The sequence below is a fragment of the Lepus europaeus genome, chromosome X, assembly GCF_033115175.1.
Source record: "Lepus europaeus isolate LE1 chromosome X, mLepTim1.pri, whole genome shotgun sequence".
Lineage (NCBI taxonomy): Eukaryota > Metazoa > Chordata > Mammalia > Lagomorpha > Leporidae > Lepus > Lepus europaeus.
The window spans coordinates 124,456,942-124,470,384 of record NC_084850.1 but is presented as its reverse complement, the minus strand read 5'-3'; the positions used below and the strand labels follow the sequence as shown (position 1 = coordinate 124,470,384).

Genomic DNA, 13,443 nt, shown 5'->3' with positions numbered 1-13,443 from the left:
CTCATCTTGCTAAAACAGCCACTTAAACCTTGGTATTGCAATTTTGTCGCTGCAAAGACACCGGAAGCTCGGGGCTGTCTGGACGAAGCTAGTAATAAGGATAACTACAGTAACAAAAGGGAACAACGTGAGCAAAAGCTCCTTAGTTTCCTAAAGGCATGCCCTGGTTCCATAGAAACCCAGGGACGGAGCTTGGGCGGACCGCAAGCTTGGACCTGAAAATGTAAAATGCCGACACACTGGCCACAGGTGAAAGAGTGAAGCGGAGCCTCGGAACGCCTCTAGGCAGGGCTGCTGTGTGTGTGTTTACAAGAGAGACAGCCACGCAGGGCTCAGGAAGGCGGGGGCGCTGTGCTGTTCCTCCGGGCTTTCCCTTTGGACTGGTGTGTGCTCCTCACCTGCGGACAGGGCTGAGCCTCCTGGGCTGTGGCTGGTGCCACGGGCCTGCGCTGCTGCCTCAGTTGGAACCCTGGCGGCTGCAAGGTGGAGGGGAGCCGGGACTGCTGCTGGGGGAGGCTCTGCCCAGCTCGTCCCTGGGCAGGGCCAAGCTGACCCGCCACGGTTGTCTGGGGCGGCACATCACCTCTGGCTTGGCCGATGCTGATGAGAAGGGCTTGCTGAGCCTCCAGAGCCCATACCTGCTGGCCCGCGCCTGGGCCAGAGCCCTGGGGCACGGGCTGTGGGGGCTGAGAAGCCCTAGGTGGCTGAAGCTGTTGGACAGCCACCTGACAGAGCTGGGGTGGCGGCGGCTGCTGCAGCCTTTGTGGCTGCCGTGGCCGCCGTGGCCGCTGTGGCTGCTGTGGCTGCTGCTGCAAGTTCAGAATGAACGAGCCACACGGCAGCTGCAGCTGCAGCACAGTGGCAGGGCTGTTTAAAACCAGCTGAAGGCTCACCTGGGCCTGTGGACAGGGCTCTGTGGCCTCAGGCAGTGCGCTCGGCAGCTGCCCTGCAGAGGGTGTCAGGCCACTGATGGCTGTGCTGGCCCGGGCTGCACCGAGACGGCCCGCAGCAGGCACTGAGTCACTCACCACTGCCGGCACTCCAGGGGCCACGGCCCCCACGTTCACGACGTTCCCGCCGCTGGACCTGGCCAGGACCTGGGTGGCTGGGGGTCTCTGCGATGACTTGGCTGGGGTGGGGCCGGCAGGAAGCAGCGTGCTGACTGGTCGACGGGGACCTGCAGACAACTTCCTGCGAACTCTGCGCTGTGCAGCAGTGGGAGTAGAAGCAAAAGTGGGATAGGAGGGGGCAGGGGCAGGGGCAGGGGCAGAGACAAGAGGAGGACCAGGGGCAGGGGCAGGAGGAAGATCAGGGGCAGGGGCGGGGGGAAGAGCAGGAGCAGGACCCGGGGCAGGGGCAGGGGCAGGGGCAGGGGCAGGGGCGGGGGCAGGAGGAGGACCAGGAGCAGGGGCAGGAGGAGGACCAGCAGCAGGGGCAGGAGGAAGATCAGGGGCAGGGGTAGGAGCAGGGATGGGGGCAGGGACAGGAGGAAGAGAAGGGGCAGGGGCGGGGGTAGGGGCAGGGGCAGGAGGAGGACCAGGAACAGGGGCAAGGGGAAGAGCAGGAGCAGGACCCGGGGCAGGGGCAGGGGCAGGGGCAGGGGCAGGAGGAAGAGAAGGGGCAGGGGCAGGGGCGGGGGCAGGGGCAGGAGGAGGACCAGGAACAGGGGCAAGGGGAAGAGCAGGAGCAGGACCCGGGGCAGGGGCAGGGGCAGGGGCAGGGGCAGGAGGAGGACCAGGAACAGGGGCAGGAGGAGGACCAGCGGCAGGGGCAGGAGGAAGACCAGGGGCAGGGGTAGGAGCAGGAGTGGGGGCAGGGGCGGGGGCGGGGGCAGGGGCAGGAGGAGGACCCGGGGCAGGGGCAGGAGGAGGACCAGGTGCAGGCCCCGGGGCAGGGGCAGGGGCAGGGGCAGGAAGAGGGGCGTGGGCAGGGGCGGGGGTAGCAGCCGGCTCAGGAGCAGGAAGAGGAGCAGGAGCAGTAACAGGTGGAGGAGGAGAAGCTGCGTCCACAGCAGGAGTGGGCGCCAGTTCAGGAGGAGGAGCAGGAGTTGGGGCAGGAGCTGGAACAAAATAAAGGAACAGATCCAGCGGGGGGTCAGGGAGAGGGTCCGGGAAAGCCGAGGGAACAGGGGGAGAATCCGGAGCCAGAGGAAGCACTGGAGGCGGGGCAGGTGCAGGAAAAGGAGCAGGGGGAGCTGACATAAGCAGGCTGCCTGCCCCTCGGGCAGCACCCCTGCAACCGGAGCAGCGCTCCCCTGAGCTGGCGGGAGGACAGACCTGGCCAGCCCCTCGTTTCACTCCCTGTCCCCGCGGGGAGCCCCGCCCCGCACAGCCAGCCATGCCCTCTTCCAGTGGCTTCCCCGAACAGGGTGAGGAGACAGCCGCTGAGCCACTGGGGCAACAGGCCGCCGGCCTGCACAGGCGGCTCTCCTGCGGCCCGGGGCCCGCTGCTGACCGCCGCCACCCGGGCATCCACCTTACACCGTGCAGGACACCCTGGGCACGCGGGTCTGCGGGGAGGAGGGGAGGACACAGCCCATCTCCGCACCCGGCTCGCTTACACTGTGGGGCTGTGTCGCAGAACACGGGATCGTTAAGCGACTGCATGACGCTCAGCTTCGTGGCCCAGGACCCGGGGCCGGCTTCCCCCGCGAGCTCACAGTCATCTTCCTCCGGAGCTGGCCAGATGGTGCGTGGGGAGTCATCGGAGCTGAAAGACCCTTCCCCTCGAGCGCATTTCTGCACGTCCACGTCGGAAGGCACAGCCAAGTCGCCGGGTGCCTGTTTCCACGCGCCTAGGTCACCTTCTGCCTGCGGAGCTCGCAGGTCGGGCGAATGGGGAGCTGCTCCCCCGGCCTCCCGGCTTCCGGACCCAGGCGATCCTCTGGGCTCAGGGACGGGAGGACGGGGGGCCAGCTGCTGCTGCTGCTGCTGCTGAGCCAGCGAGGACTCAGAACACCTCCTGAAGCACCGCCTCATGGGGCTGGTATTCATCTTCTGCCTGTTGTACAGCAGGCGGTTGGTAGCGCAGGCCACCGCCACTGAGGGCTCCAGACACAGGGGTTCTGCTGTAGCTAGGATCAGCTGGCTCTCCAGGGTGAGCTTGTCCTCCTGGGTCCACTCCTCGTGGCCGCTGCTCACGGACTGCACGTCACAGAGTAAAGTCTGAATGGTGGGGCGGAGGAGAACGTGCTTGATGTGGTAAGCGGGAGGCCCCGCCTTGCTGCACTGCCTGTAGTCGCGGACTTCCGCCAGGACACAGCCGCGGTGAAAGACGTTAGCCCGAGCTCTTTCCAGGCTATCGACCAAGACGGGAGGCAACTCTTCGGCATCCAGGAACTCGAGGAACTCCCGCTGGTCGTAAGGCAGCCGGATGCTTTCTGGAGAGGGTGTCTCGGCGTCCCTGAGCATCAGAGAATAGCCCTCACTTCCGGGGTACAGGTTGACCACCAAGCGTGGCAAGGCCTCCTTGCCGACGAGCTTGTCTAGCAGGTGCACACTGCTTCTCAGCTCCGCGAACTCGGGCTCTTTCTCGCATTCCTGGACGTAAATGTCATAAAGCTTCTGATGCAGACATCCGTCCCCACTGGATGACCTTCTCCTTTTGGGCGGTCTCCGCTGGGCGCTTTGGATGACAGCCTCGGCGGAGCCTAAAGCGTGCTCTAGAGAGTGCTGCATGGCGCCAAGAGACGACGGCCCTGAAGGGAGAGAGAAGGCACAGGGCGCTGGAGAGGCGGCCCAACGTCCCGCACGCGCGCGCGGGTGTGTGGGTGTGTGTGTGTGGGTGTGTGTGTCGTCCTGTGTAGTCGCCCCTCAGGAGGCGACGCGGCACGGGGCCGACGGCCTCCGTTCGGTGTGGGTGCCGAGACCCCACCCCCGGCGCTGGAGAGGCGGGCCAACGTCATGTGTGTGTGTGTGTGTGTGTGTGTGTGGTCCTGTTTAGTCGCCCCTCAGGAGGACCTTCTGGCGCGTTTCTGAGGCCTGTACCTGTGGCGGCCGCCTCTGGGCTCACGTCGACGCCCTCGTGCCTTGCCAGGCCGCTGTCTGTGCGCACGCGCACTTGGCTCCGCGGCGTTGGCCCCGCTGTCGTGGCCTTGGTGGCCCGGGCTCGCCAGCTGAACTTCCGCTCGGGCACCCGCACTTCCGCTAGGGCGCGGTGGTGGCCGGCGGGCGGCGGCCGCGGCTCTCCCGGCTCTGGCACGGGTCACCGACGAGACTGTGGGTCGGGCGCGGCCTTGCCGTGTGCCCGTTTTGTGAGGACGCGTGGACGCTTGCCCTCTGTCTCGCCGGGACTTTGCCGGGAATTGTTCAGTTTGGGGCTCTCTTGTCGTCGGGGCGGGGCTGCCCTGGCATCCGGCGGCAACTCGGCGCCCCTGAGTCGGCATGGCCCAAGCATCGCCACTCGTCCCCGGGTCCCGCCGCCCTGTCTCCCTGTCCAGAGAGCTGCACGCCTCGCGGGGCGTCTCCCGCATAGCCCTTGCCTCGATTGCCCGTGCCTGCTACGGATTTTCAAAACCCGCGTGGTGCGTCGTAGTCTGTCGCCGGGCTGTAGCTCGGGATAGCAGAGAGACAGGATGCTCTTCTGCAAGCGCGGTTCGCCTCTGACGGGGGTCAGAGCCCGCGTCCGGGCTGATGGCAGGAAGTTCGCAGGGGCTCCACGGGGGCCGAGCCACCGCGCTGCTGACGGGTGGGGAATGGTGCGACTGACTCTCAGAGCGTGGACGGGATAGCCTTGCCCGGTGACTGCGGCCCCTGACGTGCGCCAGGCTTTGTGCACACGTGCTTAAAACCGTCTCCTGATGTTCAGGCACAGTGATAAGACCGTATTTATAGCCAAGAGTCAGTAACGGGGGGAAGCCAGGACAAGTGTTACAGTTTCTGCCTCACGGACTGCTATTAAAATGATTTTTACTGGGCCGGCGCTGTGGCACGGCAGGTAAAGCCGCTGCCTGCAGCCAAGGCATCCCATGTTGATGCCGGTTCCGGTCGCTCCTGGACCTCTTCCGAACCAGCTCGCTGCTGTGGCCTGGGATGCAGTGGAGGAGGGCCCAAGGGCTTGGGCCCCTGCACCCGCGTGGCAGACCTGGAAGAAGCTCCAGGTTCCTAGCTTCAGTCTGGCCCAGCCCTGTCCGTTGTGGCTATTCGGGTAGTGAACGAACCAGCGGACTGAAGTCTCTGTCTCTCTTCCTCTCTGTGTAATTCTGACTTACAAATATATAAATTTTTTTTAAAGGAAAAGTTAAAACAATTTAAAAGTCCATATCGTAGAGTTTCTTTCTTTCTTTTTTTTTTTTTTAAAGATTTATTTATTTGTTTGAAAGAGCTACACAGAGAGAAGGAGTGTCAGGAGAGAGAGAGAGAGAGAGAGAGAGAGAGAGAGAGACGTCTTCCATCCACTGGTTCACTCCCCAACCAGTAACAACCGCTGCAGCAGCCGTTTCGAAGCTAGTAGCCAGGAGCCCCTTCCAGGTCTCCCTCGTGGGTGAAGGAGCCCAAGAATTTGGGCCATCTTCTAGTGCTTTCCCAGGCCATAGCAGAGAGCTGGATCGGAAGTGGAGCAGCCGGGTGTCAAACCGAAGCCCATGTGGGATGGCAGCGGTTCGGGCCAGGGATTTAACCTGTTGCGCCACAGAGCCGGGCCCAGAGTTTCTTCTTTTTTTTAATTAATGGATTTTTTTTTTTTTTTTTTTTAGGATTTTTGTTTTATTCGGGCTGGCCGAATAAGGCAGGAGCCTGGGACACAATCTACGTCTCCCATGTGTGGCAAGGACCCATCTATTGGATCCATAGTCTGCTGTTCCCACAGCATACATTACCAGGTATCCTGAATTCCGGACAGTATTGGAACTTGAACCCTGGTCCTTCAATATGGGATGTAGGCAATCCCAGTGGCTTCTTAACTGCTAGTGCAAATGCCTGCCTGATTTCTTAACTATACATCTTTCCTTGTCCCTCTCTTGTTTTACTCCAAACATTCCAGTTTAGGTTAATTATAAGGGCTATCCAAGAACTGAAATGTCCTACTGATTAAAACCAAGGTCATGATATGTGACCGTGAGTTTTCACCTATGTTCATAGTACCACCTCATTCTTCCAACTTGAACGGATGAGCTTATGTTCCTGCCATACTCTTAGAGACTTCTCACCAACCACCTTGACTTTCTGTCTTTGGAAAGTTGTTGCTAGACCTAGAATGTTTCAGTTGCACAGTAGCATTCCATTTAGGTAAGGAACTAATTAGGATGGGAAAGCTGAGTTTTCTTGCTGCTCTGAACTAGAGGTTTTGTTGGATGAGAAGCAGCACAACAGAGCTTGTTTGAGTCAGGTTGTCCTCCTAAATAGTAAGTTCTAAGACTTTGTTGTCTCTTCTTGGCCTTCACAGTGGACTTCCTCATTGTGTGTGGTCGGTGAACATGGCCATGACTAGGGTGATGCAAGACAGGGGCCTAGGACACCAAGTGGCAGGCACATGCACTCTCAGCGAGGTGAAAGTCCTGTTAGGGTCAGTGCCCTGGGCACCTCAGTGCCCTTCCCCTTCTACCTGGCCCTGCACCACCTGGCACCTGCCTTGCTTCCAGCCTCATCTCTTGCTCTCTCTCCTCTTTTACCTATTTTTGGTGTTCTGAACCATCAGGCACAACCACCCTTTCGAAGCTCTCTGCTTTGCCCCAGAGACCCCTCCTTGCTTAGGCACCTGCTGCCCTCTACTGATCACCTCAGCTGTCCTTCCTGACCTCCAAGAAGTGCGCCTCTTTATGCGCTTCTGCACATGCCTTATTAGAGCCGTGCGTCGCGTCAGATAGAAATTCAGTGTGTGTGCTGTTTCTCTGCACTCAGCCTTGGGCTTCTCTAAGGACAGGAATGGTGCCTTTCCTATTTTGTTTGGGCACGGACTCGGTCAGTGCTTGGCACTTAGTAGAGTGTGAAGGAATTTTTTAGCCACTTGCATCTCCAGTTACCTCAACTCAAGGCTCATGAGAGCGTGTGAAGGAAATATTTCACCCTCTTTTTAGAGATGATAAAGGTACCCAGGATCAAGTCTTCTGGCTTCAGAGCTCTATGGTGGTGGGGTTTTTCCACTTTGGCACTGTTGGCTTTTGTGTGGGAGCTGCTCTGTACACTGAAGGAGGGTTAACAGCATCTATGGCCTTGCCCGCTAGATGTCGATTGCACTCCTCTCCTGTCTATCAAAAGTGTCTCCAGATAGTGCCAAGTATTTCTTGGAGGGGAATCACCTCTCTGGTCAAGGACCATGCTATACCCTGCTGTGCAATTCATGTGTGCAATCCAAATGCTGCCCCTTATCTCCCTTCCTGGGTGCATCTCACTTTGTAGAGAGGTGTATCTGCTCCCCTTACTGTGGGACTGACTAGATCTGCAGTTGTTGCATTGACTGTGTCTTAGCTTGGATACCTCCAGAAGCATTGCTAAGAAGAGAATTAGAGTGCAAGTAGTTGATTTGGGAGCTAACCCTGGGAAGCACTGGTGAGGGAAAGGGTCAGGGAGTCAGAGGCAGGTATGTGCACGAGCAGAGGTGGTTGTGGAGAACTGGTCCGTGCTGGGGATCTCTGGAAGGAAGAGTACAGAGCAACCTCAGATTGTCCTAACTAGAGGCATGGATGCTGGTGTACATATTCACCCATTCTCTCTCTCTCTCTCTCTCTCTCTCTCTCAATGACTTATGACAGTCCGGGGAGCTTTATTTTCTGACACTTCTTGTTGCCACACACAACTCCACACAAGCTGATGTGGCTCAAGAATGCTCTCAGAGAATTACAAGTGCTTGCAGTGAGAGTCTGAGTGTACAGAGTGCTGAATGCCATGGGGAAATAAGCAGGGCCCTGGCAGTATTTGCCCCACCTACGACTGAAGTCAGTCATTCATTCTTAATGACAGAGATTAATGTGCTATGTCACATGTCTGGGCAACTAGAAAAGTGAAGTTGTATTCTAAATGAAATGGGCAATTTCACATAAGTTCTTCTTTTTTTTTTGGTTATGAAAGCCAGCGAGGCCAAAAATGGAAGGTATAACCAACTCTGTTTCGCAAAGCAAAGTCCCCAAGGCTGCCTGGGCCACAGGTGCACTGGAAGAGGCCCTGGGCCTTGATGTCTGTGTTCCAGCATGCCTTCAATCAGCTGGCCCTGCTTATGGTGCCTCAGCTCTGAACTAATTCGCCCAGTCTTTCCCCAAGATGAAAGGAGTTTTTTTTTTTTTTAATTACCATGAGTGTACACTGTCCTTCAAACATTCCAAACATGTTAATGAGCTGGCTGGCTAATTATGAAAACTCTGACTGCAGCTCTCACCTACACCAGCTCAGTGGAGGATAGCACAAGCTGGGAAATCTCATGACCAGATTACAATAACCTAGAGGAAGAAGAGAATCAATTAATTGCAAGATAATTGACCTAATAGACAATTAGCAAGCTCCTTTGTACCAAACCCCTTGAGGTCTAGGTCTTTGCAACTTCTCCCCTGCTGCACTTAATTGGAGGGAGGAACACAGAATGCGAATCTGCAGGGCACAGAAAGTGGAGAGACTGAAGATACAATGCCTGTTCATCTCATCCTGAGTTAATCCTCGAACACTTGGCTTAGATTTCCTGTGTTTCCGCTGTTGATCAGGTCCCAGCCCCAGTAAAGCCAAGCTCGCTGTATCTCCGTGTGATGTGTGTGAAGATCGCTTCCCATAGCCAATTACATCATTCTGTACTCCCTTATCTGCTACGAGTTTTTTTTTTTTTAATTTGATGTAAGAGCTTCTCAGAGACTATAACATATATATGTTGCACAACGTATTCACCTTCCCCCTACTTTTTCTTCCTGCTTTTCCTTCTCCTGACCTCTCTCCCCTTTCTCTTTCTTCCACTTGCCCATCTTCTTTCCATTTTACTGTGGCAGGGTAGGGAGGAACATGAAGGTTTATAGCAAAATTGAGCAGAATGTACGGGGAGTTCATACACGTGCCCTCCTCTTCACTACCCAGAATCACCCACTATCAACATCCCCCACCAGAATCATACATATGTCCTAATTTATATCTCTCCTGGCATGTCATTGTCAACCCAAATCCATAGTTTGTGTTAGTGTTCACTCTTGATGCTGTACTTTCTTTTGGGCTTGTAAAAATATATAATATCATGGATCCACTATTATAGAATCATACAGAATAGTTTCGCCGCCCTAAAAATCTTCAGTATTCTGCTTGTTTATCCCTTCTTCCTTTCTAGCCCCTGACAGTGATCTTCTTACCATCTCCATAGTTTTGCCTTTTCCAGAATGTCATGTTGGAATCAGTGTATATGATGGAAGCAAACAATAGGTAGCCCTTTCCAAAAGGCTACTTTCACTTAGTAATATGCAATTAAGATTCCTCCATGTCTTTTCATGGATTGTTACCTCATCTCTTTTTTTAGTACTAATTAATATTCCATTGTCTAGATGTTCCACAGTTTATTTGCCCATTCACCTACTGAAGGACATCTTGGTTGCTTCCAAGTTTTGTCACTATGAATAAAGCTTCCATAAGCATCCTGGTGCAGGTTTTGGTGTGGACATGAATTTTCAGTTCATTTGGGTAAATGCCAAACAGTGTGATTGCTAGATAGTACAGTAATAGTATGTCTAGTTTTGAAAGAAACTGCCAAACTGTTTTCCAAAGCACGTGTGCACTCTCAACTACAATGAATAGGAAAAGTTTCACTTGTTTTATATCCTTGTCAGCATTTGGTACCAGTATTTTGGATTTGGCTACCCTACTAGGTGTGAAGTAGTATCTACTTGTTTTGATTTACAACTCTCTGATGACATAGGACATTGAGCATCTTTTCAGGTGTTCTTGCCATATGTATATCTTTTTATTAATGCTTATTTTAAATTTATTTTCATTTACTTGAAAGGCAGAGAGAGAGTGTGTGTGTGTGTGATTCTACCTGTAGGTTGACTCCCCAAATGCCCACAACAGCCAGTGTTGAGTCACGTTTAAGCCAATGTGGCAGAGGCCCAAGCACTTGAGCCATAATCCACTGCTTTCCTCAAGTATCCACAGGAAGCTGGATCAGAAGCAGAGGTGCCAGGACTCAAGCTGGCATTCCAAGTGAGAAGCGGGAGTGAGAAGTGGGCATCCCCAGCAGCAGTTTAACCTGCTGTGCCACAACACTCACCCCTATGTATCTTTTTTAAAGGTTTATTTATTTATTTGAAAAGCAGAGTTACAGAGAGGTAGAGAGGCCCACACACACACACACCGGTGCCCGTATGGGATGCCAGCACTGCAGGTGGCGGCTTTACCCACTACGTCACCGTGCCAGCCCCCCTATATTTCTTTAGTGAAGTGTCCATTCAGGTTTCTTGCTAATTTTTAATTGGTTTATGGGGCTGGCACTGTAGTGTAGTAGATTAAGCCTCTGCCTGCAGCATAGGTATCCCATATGGGCACTGGTTCGTGTCCTGGCTGCTCGTCTTCCAATCCAGCTCCCTGCTAATGCACCTGGGAAAGCAGTAGAAGATGGTACAAGTGCTTGAGCTCCTGCACCCACCTGGGAGATCCAGGAGAAACTCCTGGCTCCTGGCTTTGGATCAGTCCAGTTCTAGCTTATTGTGGCCATTTGGGGAATGAACCAGTGTATGGAAGACCTCTCTCTGTGTCTTTCCCTCTCTTTGTCTGTAACTCTGCCTTTCAAATAAATACTTTTTTTAAAATGTGGAAGAGCATCCTGGACTTGAACTGGGTTAAAGATTTATTTTACTTATTTAAAAGGCAGAATTACTAAGAGAGGGAAAAAACAGAGAGAAAGAGATCTTCCTTCTGCTAGTTCACTGCTCAAATGGCTGTAACAGCCAGGGCTGAGCCAGGCCGAAGCCAGGAGGCAAGAAGTCCATCTGGGCCTCCCACATGAGTAGTAGGGGTCCAAGTACCTGGGCACATTTGCAGGGAGCTAGATTGGAAGCAGAGCAGCCAGGACTCAAACCAGCACTCCTATATGGGATGTGGCATCGTAGGCAGCGGCTTAACCCACTGTGACACAATGCCAGCCCTAATTGTTTTTTTTTTTTTTTCCTATTTTTGAGTTTTAAGAGTTCTTAAAATTATTGTTCTTTTGGACAGTAGTCTTTTGAATCCTTTGAATGGTGTATTGTATGGATTTATTACGTATTGCAAACATTATTTCATTAAAAGGAAATTATTTTACTTCGGAGAGGATGTTTGGTGCAGTGATTAAGACACCACTTGGGACGCCTGCATCCCATAACAGAGCGCCTGGATTTGAGTCCTGACTCTGCTTCCATTTCTTCCAATTCTCCTGGAGGAGAGGGGTCCAGATGAGAAAAAAGCAGGTATGGTTGAGTGACTCAACGTCCTGGCACTTGTAGGTAAACTAGAAGTCAATCTGGAACCAAGAACTGACCTTGGGGGAGTTGTAGAAGGCCATGGGTCAGTAATCATAGCCATCTGTCAAATATGCTAATTAATCAGCTTTGCAGAGAGAGACCGAGGACATGCTTAGTTCCTCATCTGTTGGAGCTTAACATAAGAGACATTGAATAGCCCTGGTGTCCCCCAGGTCTGTGCACATGCAAGCCTCACAAGAGCTTCAAAACTTGCAGCAATTAACTTGAAACTGGGTTCAGGAATATCTGTGCGCCTAAATCTGTCCTCTGAGCATGTAAACATTGAAGTTTATCAGCGTGGTTTGCAGTCCCCAGCCTCTCTTCACCCTGCCTTGGAACCACATAGCGTGACCAGGAGGAGTCTTATCATCAGCACAGTGCCAGGGTACAAGGCCAGCAGCAGGAAAGCTTCCTCAAGCTTAGCATCTCATCTCATGGTACTTTTGGATCAGTAAAGCACAGCCATTTGTGACATCAGTATAATATTCAGCTTTGCAGAGAGAGCCCGAGGACACTGTTGGGACCTCATCTGTTGCAAGGTTTACTTGTACCCTTCACGTTCCAACAGGTCTAAGGGCTGTCTGAACACCCTTGGGTCAGAGCTAGAATCCTGGAAACCTGCATAGGGCATGTTTACAGGCCAACCTGAGAGAGGGAGGAAGGGCAAAATGGAGAAAGAGAGACATACAGACAGAGCTCCCATCTGCTGGATCACATTACAAATGGCCAAAATGGCCAGGCTGAGCCAGGCTGAAGCCATGAGCTTGGAATGTAATCCAGATCTTTCACATGGGTGAAAAGAACCTAATCACTTTAGCCATCACTAGTGCCTCCTATGGTTTGCTTTGGCAGGAAGCTGGAATCAGGAGCCAAGGCTAGGACTAGAACTCAGATATTCTTAGCTGCAATGCAGGCATCTTTACTGCTAGGCTCAATGCCTGCTCCGTCAGATATTTGAACCTCCTGAAAGAGCAGATTAACTTCAGATAATATCCAAGAACCTGTGTTTTTGTTTGTTCATTATTTGTTTATGAAGAGGTGGTGTGGGAAGACAGAAAGCATAGGATGGCAGCAGAAGGTGAGAAAGAGAATCCCCCTAAGGGAGAATGAATCTTCTAGGTGAGGGGCCAAGAAGACCACATTTCATCCACCTGACAACTTTCTCAGGGAGTGGAGGAAAAATCGCCACCCAGGAAGAAACCACTGGACATATACTGTGTAGGCTGGCAGGACAAGCTGAGCTAACCCGTGAGATTCTAAGTCTACAGGAAAAATATTACCTTGGGAAAACTGTGTGCAATAAAACCACCAAGTGAACAGGAAATGAAACATGAAGTCCAGCTATTCAAGAATAGTCTTTTCCTTCCTATATCCTGAAGGCCAAATGCCATTTCCCAGCTGTTCCCTTTCATAGTTTCTCTGATGTTGCAATCCTCCAAGGACCTCATGATGATTTAAAAATACGGAGGTCAAACCACAGTCCAGCTCATTTTAAAAAGGTAATTCAAGATCAGCACAAGTCTCCATGGCTGCTGTCTTTGGTCTGCCCAATATACTAGCCACCAGGTTAGGTTTCTTTGGAAATCCACAAATGAAAACTGTCCTAAACACTTAAGGACCCACTTTTTCTGAGTGATCTCTTCAACGAAAGTCCCCATCCCTGTACACCTGCCTTCCCAGCTCACAAATGTTCACTGGCCCTTGTTACTCCAGCTAGTGATGGCAGTGTTGCCAGTGAAGGGCGATTTGTAGTTCTTTAATTAATTGGAGAGTGTTTCTCCTGTGTCACAGCAGATGATTTACTGTAGAGAAAGACCTCAGGCTCATAATAGTAGTTGCTCCCTAAATAGCTGTGCGATATGCCGCCCAGGTTATAGACAAGGAAACAGGAGCAAGGAGACTAATCAAAATCTCCTGGTTGATGATGCTTGAAGTCAACCTTTGAAGCAGTGGTTTGCAACCATAGCTGTTGATTAAGGTAACCTGGAGAGATTTTAAAACTGGCAACACGTGGAATCTCCCCAGAGATTCTGTTTAATTGGTCCAGGCTG

General features: G+C 53.0%; 1 protein-coding gene across 1 annotated transcript; it reads right to left on the bottom strand.

Annotated features, from left to right (window-relative positions):
• Positions 1 to 332: 332 nt before the first annotated feature.
• Positions 333 to 3,677, bottom strand: SUPT20HL2 (SUPT20H like 2). Its single transcript, XM_062183149.1, has 2 exons — positions 2,277 to 3,677; positions 333 to 1,205 (listed from the first exon to the last, which is right to left on the bottom strand). The coding sequence occupies exons 1-2, from the start codon at positions 3,675 to 3,677 to the stop codon at positions 333 to 335; spliced, it is 2,274 nt and encodes a 757-aa protein (XP_062039133.1).
• Between the last annotated feature and the right edge of the window lie 9,766 nt (positions 3,678 to 13,443).